The 22622-nt window shown below is 40.0% G+C and overlaps 1 protein-coding gene across 7 annotated transcripts in view; it reads right to left on the reverse strand.

The window, feature by feature from the left end:
- DYNC1I1 (dynein cytoplasmic 1 intermediate chain 1) overlaps positions 1-22622 on the reverse strand; it is a 187492-nt gene that overhangs the window by 148441 nt on the left and 16429 nt on the right. For 2 of the 7 annotated variants that reach the window (XM_048305156.1, XM_048305142.1), the window contains exons 2-4: positions 22190-22307; positions 19928-20042; positions 16917-17058 (exon numbers count right to left, since the gene is read on the reverse strand). In XM_048305156.1, coding sequence (XP_048161113.1) covers positions 16917-17058; positions 19928-20042; positions 22190-22297 — 365 coding nt within the window. In that variant the 5' untranslated portion in view covers positions 22298-22307. The remainder of the gene's footprint in view (positions 1-16916; positions 17059-19927; positions 20043-22189; positions 22308-22622) is intronic. The other 5 variants (XM_048305177.1, XM_048305163.1, XM_048305173.1 and 2 more) reach the window with 3 other exon arrangements.

Below are 22622 nucleotides of genomic sequence, written 5' to 3' on the forward strand. Positions count from 1 at the left end.
TCTTAATGGGCTGCTGTCAGATGAGGCTATCACCAAATGTACAAATGTTCTAGTGGCGTGGTCTGAAGGGAAGAGGTTGCTCCTTGCATAGCAGGGCACCTTGCCATGCTGACAGCTCTAAAACACCTTGCAAACATTCACAGAGCCTTCACGGAGTCTTGTGAAATACTCAGAATCCTCCAATTTAGAAATGCAAAAATTGACATATTGAGGCCAACATTTTCAAAAATGCCTGCTCCTTCCTCTGTCTTAATTTTACTTTATTTTTCCACACCCAGGAAGCCACATCTTATATGCAAGAAAACTGCTGGAATCCATGACAGAATCAGGAACACATCGTTGGCTTCTGAGCACCTCTTCCTGTAGTATGAACACTAGATTATGCATTGTTCTCACTAGCAGAGGCTAAAGCAAAGTGCAGTGCTCCTTCACTAAGCATGCAAGTCATGAAGACATGCTGGATAATGATAGTTGTCAAAATTAAAAACTCCCCTAATTCCTTCTGAATACAAATTCTGAGGATATAGAGATCATCATATTACCAGGTTCAGCCAAAACCAGCCATATAAGCAGCTGTGTTCAATATACACAAGCCTTTCTGCAACAACAGCAACCTCTGCGAATGAATCACTGATATAAACTAACAAGATATTGAATTAGGTTAGAAATAGATCTCTTAAAGCCAAGTAATTCTACCTCCTGTCCTTAGTAAACTCACCCATTCTATTACCAATGTTAACTCACTCTCTGGAGAGACAGACAAGGGCATGTGCTGCACTTTTGTCATTTCAGAATGAAAAAGAATAAATCTCAACCCCTTGTGCACACGAAGAATGAAAAACTGTACTGCAAAGCTGCCTTCTCATGCAACATAAGGGCACTAATTTCCCTCATCTTCTTATGATCCATAATAATGTTTATCAGAATAAAAGACTTAATCCTGATAAACAGAGAAAAGCTTCTCCAAAACTCAGCTGTATTACAAAAGGTCAGAGATAAAATAATACTGCAATAAAGAACAGATTTTTTCCCTTGTAACTTGACTGCAGCGTAAGTATAGTGGAAAATGGACACAAGATCTGAATGCCTGATGCAAGGCAAAGGCATCAATGACGAAAGCCTTATAGATATTCCATTAAAAATGCTATCTGTGTGAAGATTACTCTTGTAATGTCAGCAAGGTCAGTAGCATATATTAGATCTTGCTATCTAAGTGCCAGTTTCTAATTTTATTGCTGCCTAAGGGCTACTTATACATTCATGTCCAGGTTTTCCAAACTCTTAAAAGAAAATATACATAACTCATTTCAGTTTCCTCTCCCCAACATTCATTTTCAAATCTACAGAATTTGTAGGGGGATAAAGGCTATTTAATCAGAAAGAAAACTTTATTATTTGATTAAAGCAAGAACTTGCAAGAGGTCTCTAGAAGTATGGTCCCCAGGTTCCACCTCTAAGAATCCAGGCCAGGTCACAAGAGAGGGCACCTTTACCTGGTACCCAGATAAAAATGCTGAAACAAAATAAATTTAGAGATCTCCTACACTCAAGACAGCACTCAAACCCCAAAAATATGAGAAGAGCAATACATGATTTGGGCCATCATGTGCAGACACGTAGCAGAGACGTGTTCTTCCCTTAGTATTTATTATCTGGATTCTGACACAGAGCCTTCCCCACTCTGGACACTGATACATACTTTGAATAGCAATTCTCCTTGGCTCCTGATTGTATCTGTTTTCAACAGTTTTAGTGCTTCCGCAAAACATTTCCTAGATTTGTGCTCCACAGTACAACGCTGTGTTACCACTTGAAAAGGCAAGAGAAACAGATGAGGAAGCCATTTGCTGAGTTGTCCTCTCCAGCTTGGCTGAGCAATGCTATCAAAGAAAATTAGGCTGCAGGTAGCAAATGTTCAATTTCAAGTCTCTTGCCCTGGGAGACAGAACACAAGTGGCTATGCTCATGTAGTGGAGGCTGGAGAGCACAGGAAATGACTCTGTGTTTCAAGGAACACTACCGATTTGTTCTTTGTCTCTTCCTGGCACCTGAAGAATGTCATCAGATCAAAATGAAAGTGAGTGAACAGTAAAGATGTAATCTGGACCTGCAATTTAGCCAGTTTCCATGGCAATAACATCAAAAAAGAAAGAAATAGACTATTTGAAGATTAGCAACCCAAAAATGATATTGAATAGCCTGTGCTGTCATCCTGACTAGAAAATTAAAGCTAATCTGTTGTGATGAACAGACATTGCGTACGACATTCCTTGATCGTATGGGGGAGCATCATAATTACGCTTGTTCTCAGTGAGGATTTTGAAATGCCACTGGATCTCAGCAGAAACGCGGTTGCCAGTCTTTTTCCAGCTAATGCATGAGTTCCTCCTCCAGACACTTCCTCAGGAGGAAAAGGATTAGGTGTTGTTGCTCTTCTTTTTTCTTTCTTACTTCTTCATAAGAGAAAACTGCAATGGCTTGACTTCAAGTCACCCAGAGACAGAGGCAGAGGAGGTAATGCCACAGACCCTGAGGACAAGAGTATGGCCTAGGAGTCAGCAGTCAGGCAGAGGTGCTCCCACTCTGGACCCTTCCAGAGAGCACAAGTTGGTCAAGTTTCCCCAACTGGATTCAATGGATTTTGGCACAGGTCTATGTAGAAGAGATGCAAAACATCTTAGTTGAACATTTTTATGGGGGAAAGAGAGGAGCATTAGACTAAGCAGGTAAAAGCAGTGGTCCCTAGCAGTCTCCAGTCCTGCAGACTCCTCCCATGGGTGAAGGGAGTGACACAGGCATAGCAAGGAGCCCTGGAAACTCACTGAACAGCACAGTCAGGGCTAAGCCAGACCAGTCCGTTTCCCCCACCCAGACTGCATTGACACTATTTTACTCAGAACTACCCAACACTGTTTCAGAGCCAGCTGCTGTATCAGTCTCCCACACAGTGGCAAACAATAGCCCTGTGTCATGGTCCATCCCCCTTTTACATGTTCAGTGCACAACAGCTGACCCTGGCTGACTGAAGGATAAAAAGCTGTATCACCAAATAACAGATTGTTCTAAAGCAGCACAAAGGGAATGAGGGCTGTTAGATGTTGCACTAAGAAGTCAAGGTACAACTGTTATTACCTCTCTTTAAACTGATCTGCTTTCACTCTCCTCCTTTGGATAGGCATCTCAATAACCTATTTTTTCTCAAATTCAGGACAGTATTAATGCTGGTGCTGTTTCAGCTCTTACTACTGAAAGAGTACCAGATAATTTTGACACATCATCTTTTAATAACCTGTAGAAAGAAACCAACAAGAAGAAGAGCCCCAGATGTCATATATTTACTAAAGGATTGGATAATAAAACAACACTTATCTCTTCTGAACTCAAGTCCAAAGCATTAGGAAGATGTTCAAAGCACAGTTCCAAGAGGACAAAGAACCATTGCAAAATTTAAGGTGGGAGGAATTTGAACAGAAGCATTCCCTTTTTTGTAGCATTGTTATTATTACCATGGAAAAACAGGCACTGCCATATGTTACAATGCTCTGTGTAACCTTACTTCCAGAAGATTTTATTCTGATTGCATAATGTCAATTATGTAGATTAAAAATGTGGAAAAGACTAAAATAAACCACTTGAAACCTGTTGGAAAATTCCCAACATCAGAATGCATTAATGAAGCATAGAATCAATCTGACATCCAAAACTGTCTGGAATCTGTGAGAACTTCACAGCTGATTTAAGCAACTTCGGGTCTGGCCTTAGCAGCAGTGTACGAAACATGTAAGGCATCAGTTCCAATACATACACTTAGTAATTTGCCATCATAAAATGATATTTAATATTTGTAATCATGGTCATAGTGCAACAGAACTTGGCTCTGGGTAAGTGCCCCAATCCAACACTTTTCATGTGCAACATACTGATAGCTAACTTCTGACTCTGCTTCCCTGCAGCCAAAATCAAATCCTTCCTCATCTGTTGCTGATGCTGCAGAATAAGCGTTCTGCATTACTTCTTTTCTCCCCCCACTCCCCTTTCCCAGGTCAAGAGCAACCAAGCCTGAAAATCCATGCTTTTGAAAAAAAGGCTACTCACAGGAATAACAGCAAACTCTGCTCTCCCAGGGTTTCTTGCAGGGCAGAAACCTCTTTGCAGCCTTGCAAATCACACCTTCAAGCAGAACTGAAGGAAAGCAAACACCATATTCTGGCATCTCCTGTCACCAAGAGCTATTGTGCTCTCCAGACCAGGAGAAAACTGCACTGACAGTGTACTGAGACCCAAGGTATCTGCTGAACTGAGATATCCATATGTGTCCCTAATGAAACACCATTAGATCTGACAGGCCCCAAACCAAGCATCTCCCCTTGCAGCAACAACAATGTCCTAAAATGACCCTTCATATGGTAAATAGCAATGCCCTCCTAGCCCTAAAATTCAGTGATAGACTGTGCCATGACTCCACAGACTAGGCTGTGCCAGGGTTTTTCAGTGATCAAAGGCCAGCCCACTAAGCGGAGCACAGACTGTTACTAAACTGAAGCAAAGAGACCTGAAATGAAGGTGGGACTCACACAGAGCATATGGACTCTCCTATCCTGCAGGAAATCTCAAGGTACCTTTGCTTACCAGAGCAGTATTTCTAGAATGATGTGTATTTCTCATTCTCCCCATCTATGATAGGAGGGGGTCTTGATGTTGCAGGAGGTTATTTACACAATCTTCAGGCACCTAAAGGAGGGGCTCCACCAGTGAAACATTACCATGGACTCTTCCATATAAACAGAAAGGCAGGAGATTGCTCCATGCAGCAGTTCCAAGCACCCAACTTAGACTCCAATTGTGAGTAGGTATTAGAGGTGGTTGGTATCTTTACTGTTCACTCCCTTTCACTTTGATCTGCTGAGAAATAGATAAGGAAGCCATCAGCTACTACTTGAGAGCCTGCAGGCTTCAGTCTGCTTCATGCTTTCTTCTCTTCTAACTTCAAACGCAACTAGCAAAAGTAGTGAATTAGGAAATTAGGGAAAAATTAGGCCCAACACAATTCTTGCTTCTGACTTTGATGTAAGGAGGAGCCTCACGTTTAAAACTACAGTTTTAACCCTGGATTACAATTTCCAAAAGATTCAGAACTAAAAACTGCATCTTCACACTGAGGGCACACTGAAAAACACGTTACACCCAAGTTATACAATCTTAAAAAAAACTGGATGCAACAATTGTGAGATGAGACATATTTTAAAATCACCAACAGAATAAAATGCTAAGATGTGTATGAATGCATTTTTCCAATATGATACCAAATATCATCAGGAAATTGCAATCCAGTGTTATTTGCAATTTCAATGTGTAATCTATCATGTATCTAGACTACTTGTTTTAATGTCTGAATATTGCCAGAAAGAATTTAAGGCTGTGTAATTATTTTGCTACTTTGCAGAGTTCTACCTCGTTTGTTGTGTCAGTTACTCCAAAGCTCCTACCTTGCTGCTGATCAAATAGAAAATCTGAACTAAGAAACTGCTGATGAGAAATTACTGCAGATGCTTAAATATAAATGTGTGTACAGATAAGCTGTTTTATTTTTACTCCTTTCACTCTAGATTTTTATAATTTTAATTTTCCCCACTATAATTTTCACTTTCTGATATTTTTGGTACATTTGAGGTGCGTCTCCAAAACAAACTATATCAAAAAAAAAGAAGATTCAAAGCTACTAGTAAGAGATGGAAAAGTACCACTTGCCTCAATGGATGGTTTGCATCTAAGCCACTTTTCTGCTGCCATCTGTGCTCTGTTCTGCAGATCTGTTCCACTTTGAAAGGATTGGCAAAAAGAAAATACCTTCCTTGTGCTACTTGTTTTCTGAAGCACATTATAAGCAAGATGGCTATCAGCAGCTAGGGAGGATTTGTGCATCTTAACAAGACGCTCACTTGTGCTCGTAGAGCAGAAGTCTGCTCTGACTTCACTGTGTGTTCTTTTGCTCAGAGCTGGGTTGCTAATGCTCATCATAAAATAAAATGCCATAATACATTCAGAGAACAAGGAGTTTGGCACCGCTAGTGGAGCACAGCCTGAAGGTTTTGCTTGGGTTTGCATTTACACTTCCAAGCAGGCTGGCACCTCTGACTTCCAGTCTTCACCAATAAAAAGAGCAACTCTGACCTCCCTGAGAGCACAGCACTATCTTTTAGCTGCCTGGCAACCATAAGAGCCCTTTTCAGAATGGCATGAGTTCAAAACACTTTTTTTTTTTTTTGAGGTGTATTTATGAAAAATCATGGACAAATGATATTTAAAACACATGTGTATTTCAAAATTCTTCTTGAATCAAGGCTATGCTGCAGAATGGATTTAATAGTTTTCAAAAACCACTTGACTTTTAAATCAGGATGAACAATTCTGGCAAGCCTGCAATGATAAAGACCAACACCTTGCTGATGCCCATTTCACAGAATTCCACTAATTAAATCAGCAGTTTTATTCACTCAAGCTGCTGAATTTATCTGCTATATTTAAAGTCTGTCCTTTGATTCAGGTCTACATTACAGATCTCGTGTCAATGTCATACTCGAACTTTTTATTCTATAGCTACAGAAATCTTAGTTTGCAAATTTATGCTGGTTTACCAGGAGGGTCACTGTGGGCAGCAGCCTGGATCTCTGAGGACAGAAGGTCAAATAGTTAGAACTGACACAGATTTACTCTGAGTGCCAGATACCAAAATGGTCATTTTGAAAGTGCAGTAATAAAAAACAGGCTCAGGGGGAAGGCACAAGTTCTTTTATTCCTTTAGCAAACCCTGAAAATTCTTTTTTCAAACTCTGTTTTTGTCTTAGTTTTATACTAAGAGTAAGTCTATGCAATAAAACAGAACTCAAATGATCAAAAATGTAAAGAAAGAACTTGGCAGGAGAAGTTTTACAAACTATCAGCTCGTGCAAGTGCTTGAAAGGAACTGCAGTACTCACATTAGGAGTCTTTGATCCAGACTCCATGGATATGCATATGAGAAAAGTTTTCTCATAAACTTCAAGGGGCTTTTGGTACAATTGCATAAAAGACAAAATCACATTTAATAGTCAAATCTAGGAAAGGCAATCCATAACGTTTGAGAGGACTCAAAGAGGTAACATGAAAGTTTGAACCTACAACTTTTAGGTCTGGTATTATTCAGCTGAAGAAGTAGGAAGATTTCAGCAAATTTTCAATTTTGCTTTGATGCTAAAATCCAGTAACTACTAGCTGGAAGAAGAGCTAGTGTTTCCCTTCCTTTACACCATTTATTTTGTGGTAGAAAAAGCAAAATCATTCCAAAAGGGGGTGAGATTTTTGCTACAACTAGGGTTGAAACAAGAACTCACTGTATAAGAGTTATCAAAAATTTTTCACATTAACAGTCAAAAATGTCAAAAGTTCTTGTGACCCAATGATCTGACTTTAATAGACCAGCTCAGAAATTATTCTCTGAGTTTGAACTATTACAGTAAATAAGTACATCTAAAATTTATGAATCAGAATCAGTTTTAAATGGAAACCCATTCATTTTCATAGGTTCTGCTTATGGAAAATTTTATATGGAATACTATGACTGTTTCAAAGCTCCCTGGGGGAAAAAAAAAAGAAATTTAGCAGTATCTCACCAGCAGCAGCAATTTCCACTCTATATATTTGAAGTAAAATCCTAAAAATTGCATTACCAAAATAGTTACTCATAGAATATTTTTATTTTCCCCGATAAAACATAAAATTGTAAATGGGAATTTTCTAAGGGTCTTTTTAATAGGCTAGAGAAGGAGAAAACATCAATATGCACTAACTGTACCAGTTTAACTATGTTAAACAGTTTAACATAGGAGGTGATCTCACAAAATTTAATTAAATCAAGATGAAATTGAGTGCAAGAGAACTGTTTAAGCTGAGCTGGCCCTAGCAAGTAAGTTGTTTTGTTTTAAGAGGATTAGTGTTTTAGTCCCTAAAATCATCTGATTGTCTGACTAAATATATGATATGCCTGTAAATAACTGAAGAGAAGTAAGTGTAGCTGGGCTGATAACCTAAATGGTTAAGTGGGGCTTTATACATTAATATTATTTTCTTCGGGATGCAGCTGGGGCTCAGGTTTCCAAGGCATTTTACGAAGCACCCTGGGAATGGCAATCTTTCCTTCTCCTTTGATTTATAGCATGGAGATGCTTGCTAATGAGAAAAATAATCAAAGATCTGGAGGACTGAACTCTATCAATCCTTTAGGAAGGAAAGCATGAAAATCCTTAATGATGCCACAGGCTCACACGCTAAAAGGACTGCAGATGATTCTAATTAATATGGACCACTTAGACTTTGTAACTGGCACGCACCAAAAAACACTCCCTCCTTTCTAGGTCAGATACACAGACACTTGAAAGCAACTGCCAAAATATCAGTCCCTAAGGTGTCTGCTTTTGTTTATAGGCTAAAAAAAACCAACCAACTGGCAGGGAAAGGCTTTAGATATTTAGGGCTAAATATCCATTGAATGTAAAGAAGAAGGATTGTGGTTATTCTTTGCAGGGACAAAAGGAGGGAAGACAATGTAAGAAATCTGCCATCCTCCAGCCTTGCATCCTAACATCTGCAGGGCAAGCCGTGATGTACAAACAGCTCGACACAGCCACTCGTTACTACCCTGTAAACAGGCTGATGCTGGGAAGTGTGAGAGATCACAGCATCTCTTTAAAAAGCAGCAGAGTTCCTAGGCCAGAGACAGCAGAGACAGCCGGGGTTCCCCCAGGCAAGGGCAGGAGCCTGACACTGTCACTGCTTCACAGAAGCCATCCCCATTCAGGTCAAGAAGGCTTAAGGCACAATTTGGCCCCTAAATCTGCTGGAAACTTTAAAATGAAATGTGTGCCAAGAGATCCTGACGATGGAGTCATGGCAAATTAAATGGGAAAAAATTTAACAGCTGGGCATTATTAATTTCTGTCCTACCATATAATGCTGCACATCCCATACCAAGCCCAAAGCCACCAAAACCGAGTGGCAATACAGCATCCCAGAGGGTATCCCATTTATCTCTAGCCACCAAGCAGAACACTTCTCTTGACTCCGCACTGTGAAAGACCACACAACAGTCCCGAGGGTTACAATCCCTCTTTTTCTGAATGAAACACCATGCAAGCGAAGTTTGCCATGAAGTAATTTTCCCTCAGTCTTTCCTGTAGCTCCCTCAGAGTCTTTACATTGTTCTGTGCTTCCCTTTGGGTCAGCCCATTTATGAAATAAGTATGCCACTAAAGCAGCCATTTAGAAAGCATTTTGTACATATATATTGATCTTACAGAAAAGCTCCATAAAGAAAATAATCCACTACTACTAACTGTTACAGTTGCTACTCCTGAAGCAATACATCCCAGGCCCACTTGTCCTTGCACAAGTGAAGAAGGATCCCTGTCATTTCTGAATGTGGTAACACAATGAAATGCTGGTAATGCAAAGCTGAGTGGCAGTGATGAAACAGCATCATTGCACAGAACCTGTCAAATGCATTTACTTAATAATAAAGTAACTAAGCCCGAGGCAATACGGTTCTGTTGGCAGTGGTTTTAGCAGTTATTATAGAAACATGGTTTTGCCAATGTCTGTGAGAGATGTTTCCTGCAGCTAAAGAGAAGATAGGAAATACGTCTTCTTCTTTTGCCTTCTCTATCTGTCTAATTAAACAGCAAAGCAGACACTTAAAAGGGAGAATGGCATTCTGATACCTTTTTTCAGCTTGTTGATGTGTTATATTACTGTTCTAGGTAAGAAGCTGTTTGAAAATAAAAGCTGAGTTGCCAAGTCTGATTTTTCAGGAAAAAAGCACAGAACCCAAGAACCCAAACACTTTGATGACATGTAGATGTACTCATGAGCGATCATCAAACAAAAAGTATCTTTCTGATTTTAAATATTATGTGGTAAGAACACACTGGAGTAGAGGTATCTTTTTTTCTTGACTGACAGTGAGCAAGATTAAATACCGAACTGTAAAATAATGACATGCTTTAACTCATTTGGTGCCCAGATGCTCCAGAGCTACCTCCTTCCTTTTGACTGTGTATCTGAAAAGTAAGAAATATTTGTGTTTGACAGACACACATGAAGTAATGTGGGATTAATACAAGACTGATGTGTGTGTTTAGATGCTGCATTATAAATCAGAACACCTATTATTTATACAAAAATGAGTAAACAATATGCTGCAGAGAAAAAGGACTGGAATGATATCTGCTTCTCCTGGCACCAGGCCAATAAAATCTCGGGGTGAACATCAACACAGTGAAAGAAAACATATCCTAGTGTTATTTCTTTTTCTAACAACATGGCTCAAAGTGGCCATGGTAGATGAAAGCAACACAAGATCACATCTGATGAAAAGATACACGAATGCAGACTAATACTGTCAGCAAACTTCCAAACAGAATGAGAGAGAAGAAGACATGCTCTTGACTCTCTATCAGCAAGGACATCCAACCTAATGTGACAGCTGCTACTATATTCTCTGGAATACAACTGGGAACATTCAGAGGTCACAGTGACTGTAAGATGAACTGATGTAGTGGACAAAAAATCATGCCATGAGCCAAAGCCAAAGGCGATACTGCTCCTTAGAGAAAAGTGCTCCAGCATTGCAGACGGCTGTTCTATTTCTAGGATTGCTCACGTAATGTATTTTATGTAGAATTAAAAAAGCAGTGATGATGAGACAATCAGGATTCCAGAGTAATCTAACTTCTCCAGCATATTACTGCTACAAAATCTCTTTGAGAAATCCAGTTTCCCTTTATTTTTTGTTTTCTTTGCTACCTAATGCAATGCTTAAACTCATTCTCACAGGAATTTTCATTAAATATTTAGAGCTTCATCCAAACAAGGACTAACCCTGCTTTACTGCAAGTACATTTCATACACTGAAGGAAGCTAATGGATTTCAGTGCATAAAACCCATCCCAAAATCTATGATATATCAAAGGAACAACAACATAAATCAGGTAGGAATCATTTAAACTAAGTATTACATAGTGCCCTAATCCAAGTAAGAACAGTAATTACAGAAAGAGTAGCCGTAGCCTGACAAATCTGCAGAGTCCAATGGGCTATCAGAGAAATAGTACAAAATAATCCATCTTACATTATTTTACAGCAAATAAAGCACCATTTTGAAATAATTATCATCTGAAAGAAGCCACCAGAAGATGAATCCCTTTGCCTTTATGGGAGCCCACAAAATAATCAGGTACCTAAACTTAGGCACAGCAAAATACACAAGTTAGAAAGCAAAAGAGCACAGATAAAATTCTTGCAGAAAGAAGGGCAACCATTAACCTTTACACATCCAAGACAGCTGAGCCTGGTACAGTTCACTGAGCAGATGGAACGCAGGAAACCTTACACCCAGCCTAATGGGATTCTCATGTTCCCCAGTGCACAGCAGGAAGTGCTGCACACACACTGGACACACACACACACAGTCCACAATAAATGAGATGCTACTGTGCAAACCTACTACTGTAGGATGGTGAAGCTAGCTGAGAACATGTAGGATGGTCCCAGCTAGGAACATAAAGGAGCAGTGAAGGATACAGGGCAAAATGGGCCACACAGGTAAATCACACCTTGGTCCACAAATGGAACTCCTCCCAGATGCCACATGCCAGGGCGAACCCAGGATCCCCTGTGGGTTATATAGGCATACACACCAATGCAGGCTGGTGTGAGCACTGAAAGCTACCCAGCCACAGCAGCACATCCTCCCAGCATGGATATACTTCTGCTCTCTTACGCTGAGCCGACATGCAAAGCCCAGACTGACCCTACCTGAGCAAGGACACAAAGTCTTTCCAGGGAGCTGCTCAGCCCACAAAACCTTATACTGCACTGCCAGTCTCTGAGGCACTGTACAAAGTTTGTTCTTGTGCACTTCCTCAGACAACATAAATCCAGAGTTCATGGCCATGAGTGCTGAGAAGATGAGATTTACGAATGCCTAAGGTAGCAGAACATGCCTCTCATGGGCATGTTTCATGGTGGCCCTACCATAATAGTTAGCATGTTCTCTAGCACCCTAGGGTAGCAAAAGTTCAGAGGATCCACCAGGGAGATGCATACAGTTATCACAAAGCAGTTTTGTATTAATAGAGGTGAATTTGTGCTTCACACTATGCTACAGCACAAGAGCTCTCAACAAATGCCTTTACCTCAGCCCTTTTCTTCACATGCATTCAAATCTACATTGCAGTTGTGCCTGTCTATATAAGCTGACCATCAACAAGAGGACACTGGGAATCATCACAATGCTTACAGAATACTAAACAAACCAAAACACTTATCCCGAAAGAGCCAAACATACCCTATTCCAAGGAGAATCTTCATGCAATCCTGCAATACTGTCTAATGGAAAATGAGTCATGTCTGAATACATCATATAAGAAAGTTCTGTGAACCAATGACCCATCAATTAAGAGATGGGTATCTGCTCAGGCTATGATGTAATTTTTCGGTCCTATCTGTGTAGCACTAGCAACACAGGCAACAATAAAGCAAAGTGGGATGTGCAAAGCAATGTGGAGATAGGTAAGCTGCTCTCTGAGCAACAACTGGGCTCCAATGAATTGTTCTGTGTAGCCTGGTAACTACAAGCAGCATCAGAATCAAGTATAACACACCTCTGCCTACCCAGGAATGATTCCCAAGACCACAAAAAAGAAAAAAAAATTGGCTCTCCTGTCCAACTGAAAGCATTCAGTCAGCAGTTTCAGATGTTATCCATCTAATATCTGCTTATTCTTACAGTTGCCATCATGGCTCAGAGGGAAGCTGGAATGCTGCTGAAACCTAATGTTTTCCCCAGTGAAAAGGTTCTGACAAATAGCAAAATGGTACTAAAGATAAAGCACAAAAAAATCCCCATAGAAACACGGCATGCAGAAGACAGAAATGGTTCCAGAATTTAGTGGTATTACAAAGTCCACCCTATCTCTTCTAATACACTGAATGGCATCAGAGAAAAGACAACGCTGCTCTGGCTATTGTGCTGGAGATAATGGACAATGGTCCTGATGGATAGCAGCACTACTAGTCTGTAGGTCGCATGGCAGAAGTGACTATTGTGTCCATGCAGCTTTTCTTCCTGTGCAACAAAAGGGCCGTACAACTGTAATGAATGAATTATTGTTTGACCTATTATCTGCCAGTTTGCCAGGCACATTGTCCTGAATGAGTGATGGCCTGTGATAGAAGACCCCACAGAGTCTTTAGGTAAATTGTTTTAGCGATAATTTGTCTCACTATTGAATTTTGAAGTTTTTCTGTTTTATGTTTTTCCAGCTTCAATACCAAACACTTTGCTGCTTTCACCTTTTCTGCTGGAGGAGCCTGTTTGCTCACTGTTAACTATTACACTTGCTAAGCAAGTTACCAGTCAGTTTTCATCTTGCAAAGTAAGACTCAGTGAGGTCTGTGGTTCCAGGACTACAACTACTGAACAGTATTCAAACACTCCAGTTTATCAATTTTGTTTCCTGGAAAGCAGATGCCATAAACCTGTGTTTCTGGCTGAACTCCATTCACTGTTGTATAAGGAATCACAGATGCTTGCTGATCAAAGCATATCTCAAATATACTCGGTGATACTGGGACCAACAGATTAAGTCTGACAACTACCAGAAGAATCAACAACTCAAAGAAGTATGAACACAACCTAGTTCTGTACCAGAATCTGCTCCCTCTTATGGGAACACATGAAGATCTCCTGCATTCTTCAAAGCTTTCAACAGAGCCTCTCACCTGTAACGAGCCGAAATCTGTGTCTTCACAGCTTTTTTTTTTTTTTTTTAAATATCCATCATCTTCCTCTGGGGAACACTTCAGCAATGAGCAATCAGACTGCCCGCAGGATTTCTGCCAGGCTGTGTGAGCTCATCATTTCTGCAGCAGTTAGCAGCAACAACGACGGACAAGCTGTGATCACCGAGATGGGGGCATTAGCAGCTTTGAAACTAATCTGCTCTCCTCTAAAGCCTGGCCTCAGCCTAGTACAGAAAATTCACAGCAGAATAAGGAAAAGGGAAAGATCTAACAAGCATGATGGCATGACAGGGGATCCAGCAAAAGTATCCTCTCTATCACGGAGAGTGAAACGGAAAGATACATTAAAATGAAGCAGGATAACCTTGTTTATACAGAAAAACAGGCAATAATATATGCAGTAGTCAAAATAAGTTAGATGTATGGTCTGGCCACCTCTCAGAGAAAACAGCTGAGGTGGTTTCATCCTGTTTACCCACCATGATGACAGCACTACCAACATCTTTCTCACCAAGTCTGACCACTCTATCACACAAGCAGGCTTGAGTGCACCTGTTCACACAAACACTGAGCACATCTACCTGCACCCAGTGACACTATTTTGACTAACTGCCACTCAATACTATCCACTGGTTACAGACATTCCCCGGGGCCTGGATCAGACATTACCATATTTCCATTACCACAAACCAATCGCTCCAGGCAAACATCTGCAAGCAGCCTTCCTGGCACACAGCACAGCCCTTTCAAAGCCTGAGAAGATGCCAAGCAAACTGGTAGAATATAAGCAAGGTCTCAGGATTCCCACTGAATTCCTAGTATGGCCACAAGAAGCCAGAAAATGGATCCAAAATGAAAGGCCACAATGCAGTGCGTCATGAGCTCAGAAGAAGGGGACAAACTCCATTCTCCTCTGAAAGGACACGTGGTCATGTGCTTTCACTGCTCGTTGCTGACAGAGAGCCAAAGTGCTAGCATGGGTCACAGCCAAATAAATTCTTCCAACAGCCTTTTTACCTTAATGGTAAAAAAGTTACACCACTAAGGTTCAGAGGAAAAGCAGGAATTTAGAAGTCTCCACACACCTTTGTCAGAGCTTCCCGTAGGACTGTGGTAAATTAGCTCATCCTGAACAGCAGGCTAAACTTTGCGTAAAAACGATTTTTGTTCTACTCAGAGTACTTTGACTTGCTGAAATCTACTGCATTTACTTATGAAGACAGCATTACACTATTTACTGTGTTTTAAACTGCTACATCTCACAAGCTAGGGCTTTTAACGTAACATAATCTGTTTCTTCTAGAGGGCAGACCTGGGAGCAGGGCTGAGCTGATTTAATAGCAGCTGTGCAGCATCCACACCACAAGGGAGAGTGTCTGCATCTGGCTGAAAGGGACACAGCATACCTTCTGCTTCTGGAAGTGTGATTTTTCTAAGCAGAAGGCTGGTGTGGCATGAAATCTGGTGACCTGAAGCTCTGTCACATGACAGTCTGTGTCTGGAGAGGTATGATGTCTACTGAGCACGGCTAACTACAGAAAGCAATCACTGTGCTTTCAAGCCATTAGCAGAGTCTTGGCTCACAGACTTGGATGAGCTGGCAGCTCAGCTCTATGTTGAATTAGTGTCATACAAAAAGAGCTATTAGGATCCATCTTTTACAGTCCTCAAAATATACATATACTTCTCAAAATATAGCTGCTTGCACCTCTTCTTGCTTGAACATACCCTTCTTTACCAGCAGCATCCCCACATTCTCCTTTCTTTTCTATTCCAGAGAAGGAATTGGTTTGGGATTGCCACTTCATTTTTTATTTCCACCATGGAAACAAAAATAAGAAGATTACTCGTTTCCATCCCTCACACACATTCCACCTTCCAACAAGAACAGAGCCCCTTCCCTTCCACTGTGCATGAAACTCTCCAGAGTTTCCAAGGCAGAATTGCCAGTGGGTCCTGGGATGTTTCAGCCTGCTCCTGTCCAAGCTCTTCTCTGCCACTGTCAGCGTCACACACTGCCAAGAGCAGCCACAGGAACCTGAGGTAACCTGGTGTTACACGGGGGAGGAATTCCAAGGGGACTGGTTATGTGAACAAAGATAACTCAACATGAATAACAGGTTCTATCCCTGGGCATATCCCCCTGATTTTAGTGTATTTCCAAACAGCATGAGAGCTTTCTGTAAGCCATTTTAAAAGTGAAAATTCAGCTCTTGCTTCCACTATAAGGTTGGAGGCTCAGAGTTTAAGATCCACTTGCTGCATGCATTTATTTACCTCAGATCTGAGACCAGTATGACACTGAACCGTGCCATAAATCAAATCCCTCCTGATGGGAGAGAACTTTCTAAAAGTCCTTGCAAGGAGTTTCAATGCTGCTGGATAGTTGTTTATTAAGTCTTATCAGAGGAACAGAGCCACTAGCGTGACCCAGGTACAGCATAGAGCACAGAAAGCAGGAGAGAAGTCTCTCATTATCAAGATTTACACAGCCTTTTAAAGATAATTTAACTAATGGTTACTAAAAATGTATATTGTTTTCATTTTCCTACCAATTATTCAGTAACACGGGCAGGAACTGCGGAATTCTCTATCCAATCATTCCAAACTACTTTTACTGTAGAACATGGAGTAGTAGAAGGAGGAGAAGAAGGTTTAGAGAACAAAAACAATCCTCCATTTTGATATTTTTTACTCTTATCTATTTACTACAAAGAGAAGCCCAAGACCTCTAAATTTTTCACCCTGTGACAATCTTACATAGTAGTCTATCACCTAATTCACACCACTGTATTTTCTAGTTCTTGTCTGATCATTGGTAATTTTTTCCAAGGTTGGAGGTTAAAACAGTGTTGTTCAGGGAGGTAAGAACCCTTAAAAACAGGCAGAGAAATCCCCTCGGCACTCTGGGCTCCTACACCAGTATTACTGGATGGTAACACACAGCAGACCATGCAGAAACAAAAATACACATTTGATATAGCATGTTCTTATTTACAGCAGAAAAGGAAAAAATGGAGAAGTAAGAGCAAAGTGAAAAAACCTCATATTTATTCAAGTCCATTAACTCTTTGTCTTACCTTCCTATGGGTCCCAGATCCCCTGAATCCTGGCTGCCTGCATCACTGGGTGTGCTCACTGATTTCGAAGAGGGAGACATAGGGGTTGGGACTAAATAATGAAAATAACAGGTATCCCATGTTAACACATGCAGCGACTGCACTGATGAAGAGCAGTGTCAGACAAATCAAAACCAATGGACCAAAATGATAGTGGATGAATGAGTGGGAGAGTTCGAAATGGTGAAAGCAAATAAGGAAGGAAAGAAAAAGAAAAGGAAGAGAGTCAAGTGAATTTTAATCTTCTGGAAGTGTTACCACTGACATGTATTTAGACAGGACTGAAAGCCCAATAGGAATTTACAGCTAATCAATGGAGAAGATACCTGTGGAAATAAAATAGGACTTGTTTTCTTGAGTCTGGTTTGAAGTTGACTTGCAAAAGATTTTAAAGGTATGAAGAAATATCAGGGGCTTGTCTTGTCAAAAAACGAAGTGAACTCTTCTGGTAAAGTTAAGTAGGCAACAGAACAAGCACACTTTTCAAATTCTGAATTTAAATCAAAAGCCAGTGTCCATCAGATATGCTCCAAGGCTGCAGTGTGGAAATGACATCAAAAATAAAAGCTAAATAAAGAAATCCAGCTAAGTTAAAATCATTTCCCAAAGATGCTGAGAATACACATTAGTTTGCTTGGTGATTGTGTTTTCTTAAGCAATGTAGGTCATACAAAATTTCCATTTTGTGTGGGACATGATTTCAACACTCAAGGAAAAGTTTCCCTTGGTTTAGACACTATTTGCCCAAGCTCTTGAAATGATTTTCTCTTTGGTTTGCCAGGGCTTTTGAAGCATATTTCATGCAAAGGCTGTTTTGTTTCCTGAAACAGGAAAGGAAGTTCATAGCTCAAGGTCAGCCCGAGTTAAAGCTCTTCAGCAAGGAAATAATAAATAAAAGAGTAAAAATACCCTGATTTCTTTTAAAATGGTTTCTCAAAAATATTAAAAATTAAGAGATGGCTCCAGTCAAGATTTAATGCAAGTATTTTTCAAAGCAGCCACATTGAATAAAACACAAAAAGGGGGTTTAATTCAAAAGCAAAGCTTCCCATTTGGTTTAAATCATATCCATTTTCTTTTATAGATTTAACAGAGTAAAACTTTAAAATACTTTGTTATGGTTTACAATGTATAATGACGGACCTGCCAAGAGATTCGGATTTTCCATGTGGTCAAACATCTAATGCAGCTTCTCCCTAGAGATTGTCACAGAAATGACTGCAGCATGAAAAGTGAATTCATCTTTGTGACAGCCCTTTGGCAGGTTACAGGTATGTCTGGTTGTTTACATATTCCATATTCACACTGAGACCTGGCATCGTGTGAAGGTGGAATTAAAGCCTGCTTTGTATATTAATTGGGAGTGTATGTAAAGGGAACAAAAGAGAACACAATACTATTTTTAACTAAAAGGAATCATCTTATATGTAAATTTACATGTTCTTTTGACAGTACCAAATACAAAAAAAATTAACTGAGAAAAAAACTGATAATTTGCAACATGAATATATGTGTTTAGTTAATAAAATGATAAGGACATATATACTCATTCTTATATAAAAATGAGTATTTTAAATTTTATACATTAAAAATATATCTGATTTTATCTTGGACCTTATTTTTGTATCATGATATAATTAAAAATCATATTTTATTATTCATAAAAATAACCTAACCATTACTTGTCAGGCAATTCTTCTGAGAAGTGGTGTCTAAAAGCTTCAGTCACTCTACCATAACTTATAAAAATAGTAATTTTTCTCAATAAATGTTGGTTGATGCAACTAATTAATTCAAATTCCAATTCAGAATGTCACTACCTACTTGCATATGCACCCAGGCATCTGTATAAGGTGCTTTCCTAAATAAAACCTTAACTATTTCATCAAATTTGAAGTTTTTCCTGTATATTACTGGCAAGAATAACTAGAGGTAAAATCCTAGATTCAGTCACAATGAACTTAGTGACAAGGCTTGATAGCTCCAGAGAGGCCAAGATTTCAGCTAAAACGGCGAGAATGATTCCGAAGGGAAGGGAAGGGAAGGGAAGGGAAGGGAAGGGAAGGGAAGGGAAGGGAAGGGAAGGGAAGGGAAGGGAAGGGAAGGGAAGGGAAGGGAAGGGAAGGGAAGGGAAGGGAAGGGAAGGGAAGGGAAGGGAAGGGAAGGGAAGGGAAGGGAAGGGAAGGGAAGGGAAGGGAAGGGAAGGGAAGGGAAGGGAAGGGAAGGGAAGGGAAGGGAAGGGAAGGGAAGGGAAGGGAAGGGAAGGGAAGGGAAGGGAAGGGAAGGGAAGGGAAGGGAAGGGAAGGGATTTCTTGCTTTAGGACCATTCAATAAATGAGGCAGATCTTCATCAAGGTAACCCATACTCAGATACCGTATGTATTTTTAAACTGAAGACTTTGGGTTCTAGAACTGAAAACATCAAAACCAAAAAAGAAGTCAAGCACATGAAACCAGAGCAAAAATCTACAATAGTGTCTGTTGATAACTGTTTTTCTATTTGTGATTTGTTTTTTTTTTTTTATTTTCCTTCTCCAGTTTTGCTTGATTTTAGAAGAAACTCAGTGGGAGTTCCCACATGACTATGCTCCTCCTTCCTTACAAATGCTTAATTTGAATTTTAGAAACAAAACTTGGGGCTAATGAAGTACAGCACTTATATTTTTGGGTCATCAGATAGATGGGAGAGAAGATAAAACAGTCCATCAGAAAAGAAATCACTGCTGGTATGCAAAATCAACCTGCATTAGGTTCATAAAAAATTCTTGAAGAAATGAAGCAGATGTTTTTGGCAATGACAAGTACTCAAAATGCCATGAGCTTGTATATGTGAATGGTATGGCAGGCATTCAAACAGAAGAGTTCACTTCACTAATACAGCCAAAAACCAAAAAAGCCAAGCATGCTTTAGTAGAAAGAAAGCATTAGTTGTGGCAGAGTTGAATGCTTTACAGTGTGCTTCTCTTAAATACCTAGAGGTGGTTCTGGGGATATACCAATGCTCTGTAACAAAGCTTCTGTCTCTCTTCTTTTACGGTCTAGGTCAGAATCTTCCTGAGCTGGCTCCTTCTTCTGCTGTAGATCAGCCTGAGTTAAACCAGAAGAAAACAGAACAATTTGTTTCATACATAATCAGCTCTAGCAATTATTTCACATATAATCAGCTCGAGCAATTACATGTGTGGAAATATACTGCGCTACTGCTTAGGTACACTTTGAAATTCATTTTGATATGTTTAGGTAATCTATAACTTAGATAATTCATACTGTATATATCAGTAAAAGTATTTTACCCTAAATGGATGGTAAAACCAGTCTTTGCAAGGATATTTGCAAGATTTTTTACAGGACAATGATGGAAATTTTCTGCCTCTCACTCATTAAGCGCAACTTATTCAACTAACAAAAGCTGTCCATAGAGCAACAGGTATCGTTACCCTGAATAAAACTGGCCCCTTTCTCCAGGGATCATGCATAAAATTTCACTGGATTTCAGTGATGTAGCTTAAGGTCCTACCCTTGGTCCCAAGCACTTGTTGGGAAAAGAAATACTTTCTCATTGACTTCAACATCTAACAGGTGCAAAGGAAAGAACTAACATCTCTAAACTAGGACTTTGGCAGCCCTTGGCCCACTAAAGGTCCACAAGACCCTTCCCTCTCTGCTTAGCTATCTCCACCTCCTTGGAGCTTCCACACATCAGCCTTCTCCCACTCCAACTTATGGGCATCTAAAACCAGTAGGTGCACCTACATTAGCCAGAATCCTGCAAAGAGGTTGTCCTTTCTGCTGAAAACAGAGTGAGGACTTGTACAGCTCCTCAGACTGGTGCTGATCTTGGTGCAGGCACCAACAGAAAACCTGGAAATTCAGAAGCATCTCCACATTTTTCAGTTTGGATACAGCCAGGAAATACTGATTTTACAGTCAAGGTCCAGGCATATTCCCGTGCTCAGCTCTTCACATGAACCATCTCACAGTATGCAGGGTTGTGGACAGCTCTCCTGCACCAGTGTGAATGGCCAAGCACCTTTGTGAGTGTCAGCCTTCACTCCTGGACCCATCTGGCACCACAGCGCAGCCCATTTACACAGTTATGCACTGTAGCATTATCTGTAGAGATGGCTCTCGAGGCCAATGGAAAGTTCCAACCACCACAAGATCTCCACGAGGTATAAAGTCAGAGTCAGGGGACAAAGAAAAAGAACCTAAAAGCTCCCTCGAGCCACAGGCTTGGCCCCCTTTCCTCTAGTTCTTTAGTAACCAACACTGAAAGCATTACCATTTAAAGGTCTGCTTATGGAGGACTTCCCCAGTGACTCCAGGAGCCTCACTGGGGCATGTGCTGTAACTGCGCAAATGTAGCTCAAATGAAAAGAGATTAAAAAGACAGACAAAACTGGAATGCTGATTTCTTGGATCACATCACATTTCCACGGTAATTCCATGAAATTCATGTACAATATTAAAGTGTCAGTTTAAAAGGAAACCAGTTATTAGTAAAGGATAACAGGTGCTTTAAACTATAGTAAGTGTTGACATTTGAAGGAAAGGAAGCATAATCACTTAATGCTTCTCTGACTTTGCATGAAAATGAATATCCACTCCCTGTCAATTCTCACCTCTATTCCACTAAGTGACTGAATAAAAAGAAGTACAAATCCCTTAATGAAAAACCTAATGCATATTGTCAAGGACAAATAAACTAATATGTCAATCAAACTTTAACAGAACTGAAAGATGCACCCATGCCAGAAGATGAAAATGCAATTGCAATTATATTTTACTTTACTGGAGAATAATAATTGTAAATCTGTTACCTTAGCTAGTAATCAAACTAGTCTTCAGAGTACAAAAATACATATTTAGATTGTAATGGCTTGAAAAAAACGTGAGTCCTCTTTCAGTCTTTTCCCACTCTCCACTCCCTTTGCATTGAAGGAGAGCCCAGCAAAAAGCATTGTGGCAAATCAATTTCTCTTTCTCCATACACATGCACATCATGTTGTCTAAACTGTTGTCATTTGACAGTGCCGTGGTTTTAAAAGCAATTCCCTCACCCCAACATTCTTGACTAAAAATAAGCTTTTTGACTTTAAGGTTAGTCTGACGTGGGTTTGAGGATCTCATTCCACATGACAGATACCTTGGGGCATACAACACTGAGAAGTCAAAACCTCAGCAAGCCCCTTGTGCAAGCATGGGCTACCTAAAAGGGGGTTTCACAAATTTACCTCTTTTTTCTTCCTTTCTTCCTCCTTCCGTTTCTTCTCTTCTCTTATCTGAGCCAAACGTTGTTTTTTGCGCTCAAGTTCTGCTTTTAAATCACTTTTGTCTGACATTTTGACTCTGCTGGAAACAAAAGCATGGAGATCAAGATGAAAATTGAATGATTTCCCTATTTACTGAAAAAAAGATAGCTAATTATATCAAAAGTAGGGCTTCTAAAATTGCAGCAAATATAATTCTATATAAACACTGGTCCTTGGACTATACTGACGCTGTAGAAAGCGGAGCATTTTCGTCGCAATTTTCATTTCAAGAAATTAGACCAGAGTATCACCAAATGTGGAATATATTTTCAGATTACCTCTACTAGAAAACTACCTTTGTGAAGCAAACCTATTGCTGTTCAAAATAATGCTTTAATGCTTTCAAAGTGAAGCT

Source organism: Corvus hawaiiensis, chromosome 1 (genome assembly GCF_020740725.1).
Source record: "Corvus hawaiiensis isolate bCorHaw1 chromosome 1, bCorHaw1.pri.cur, whole genome shotgun sequence".
NCBI classification, from domain to species: Eukaryota; Metazoa; Chordata; class Aves; order Passeriformes; family Corvidae; genus Corvus; species Corvus hawaiiensis.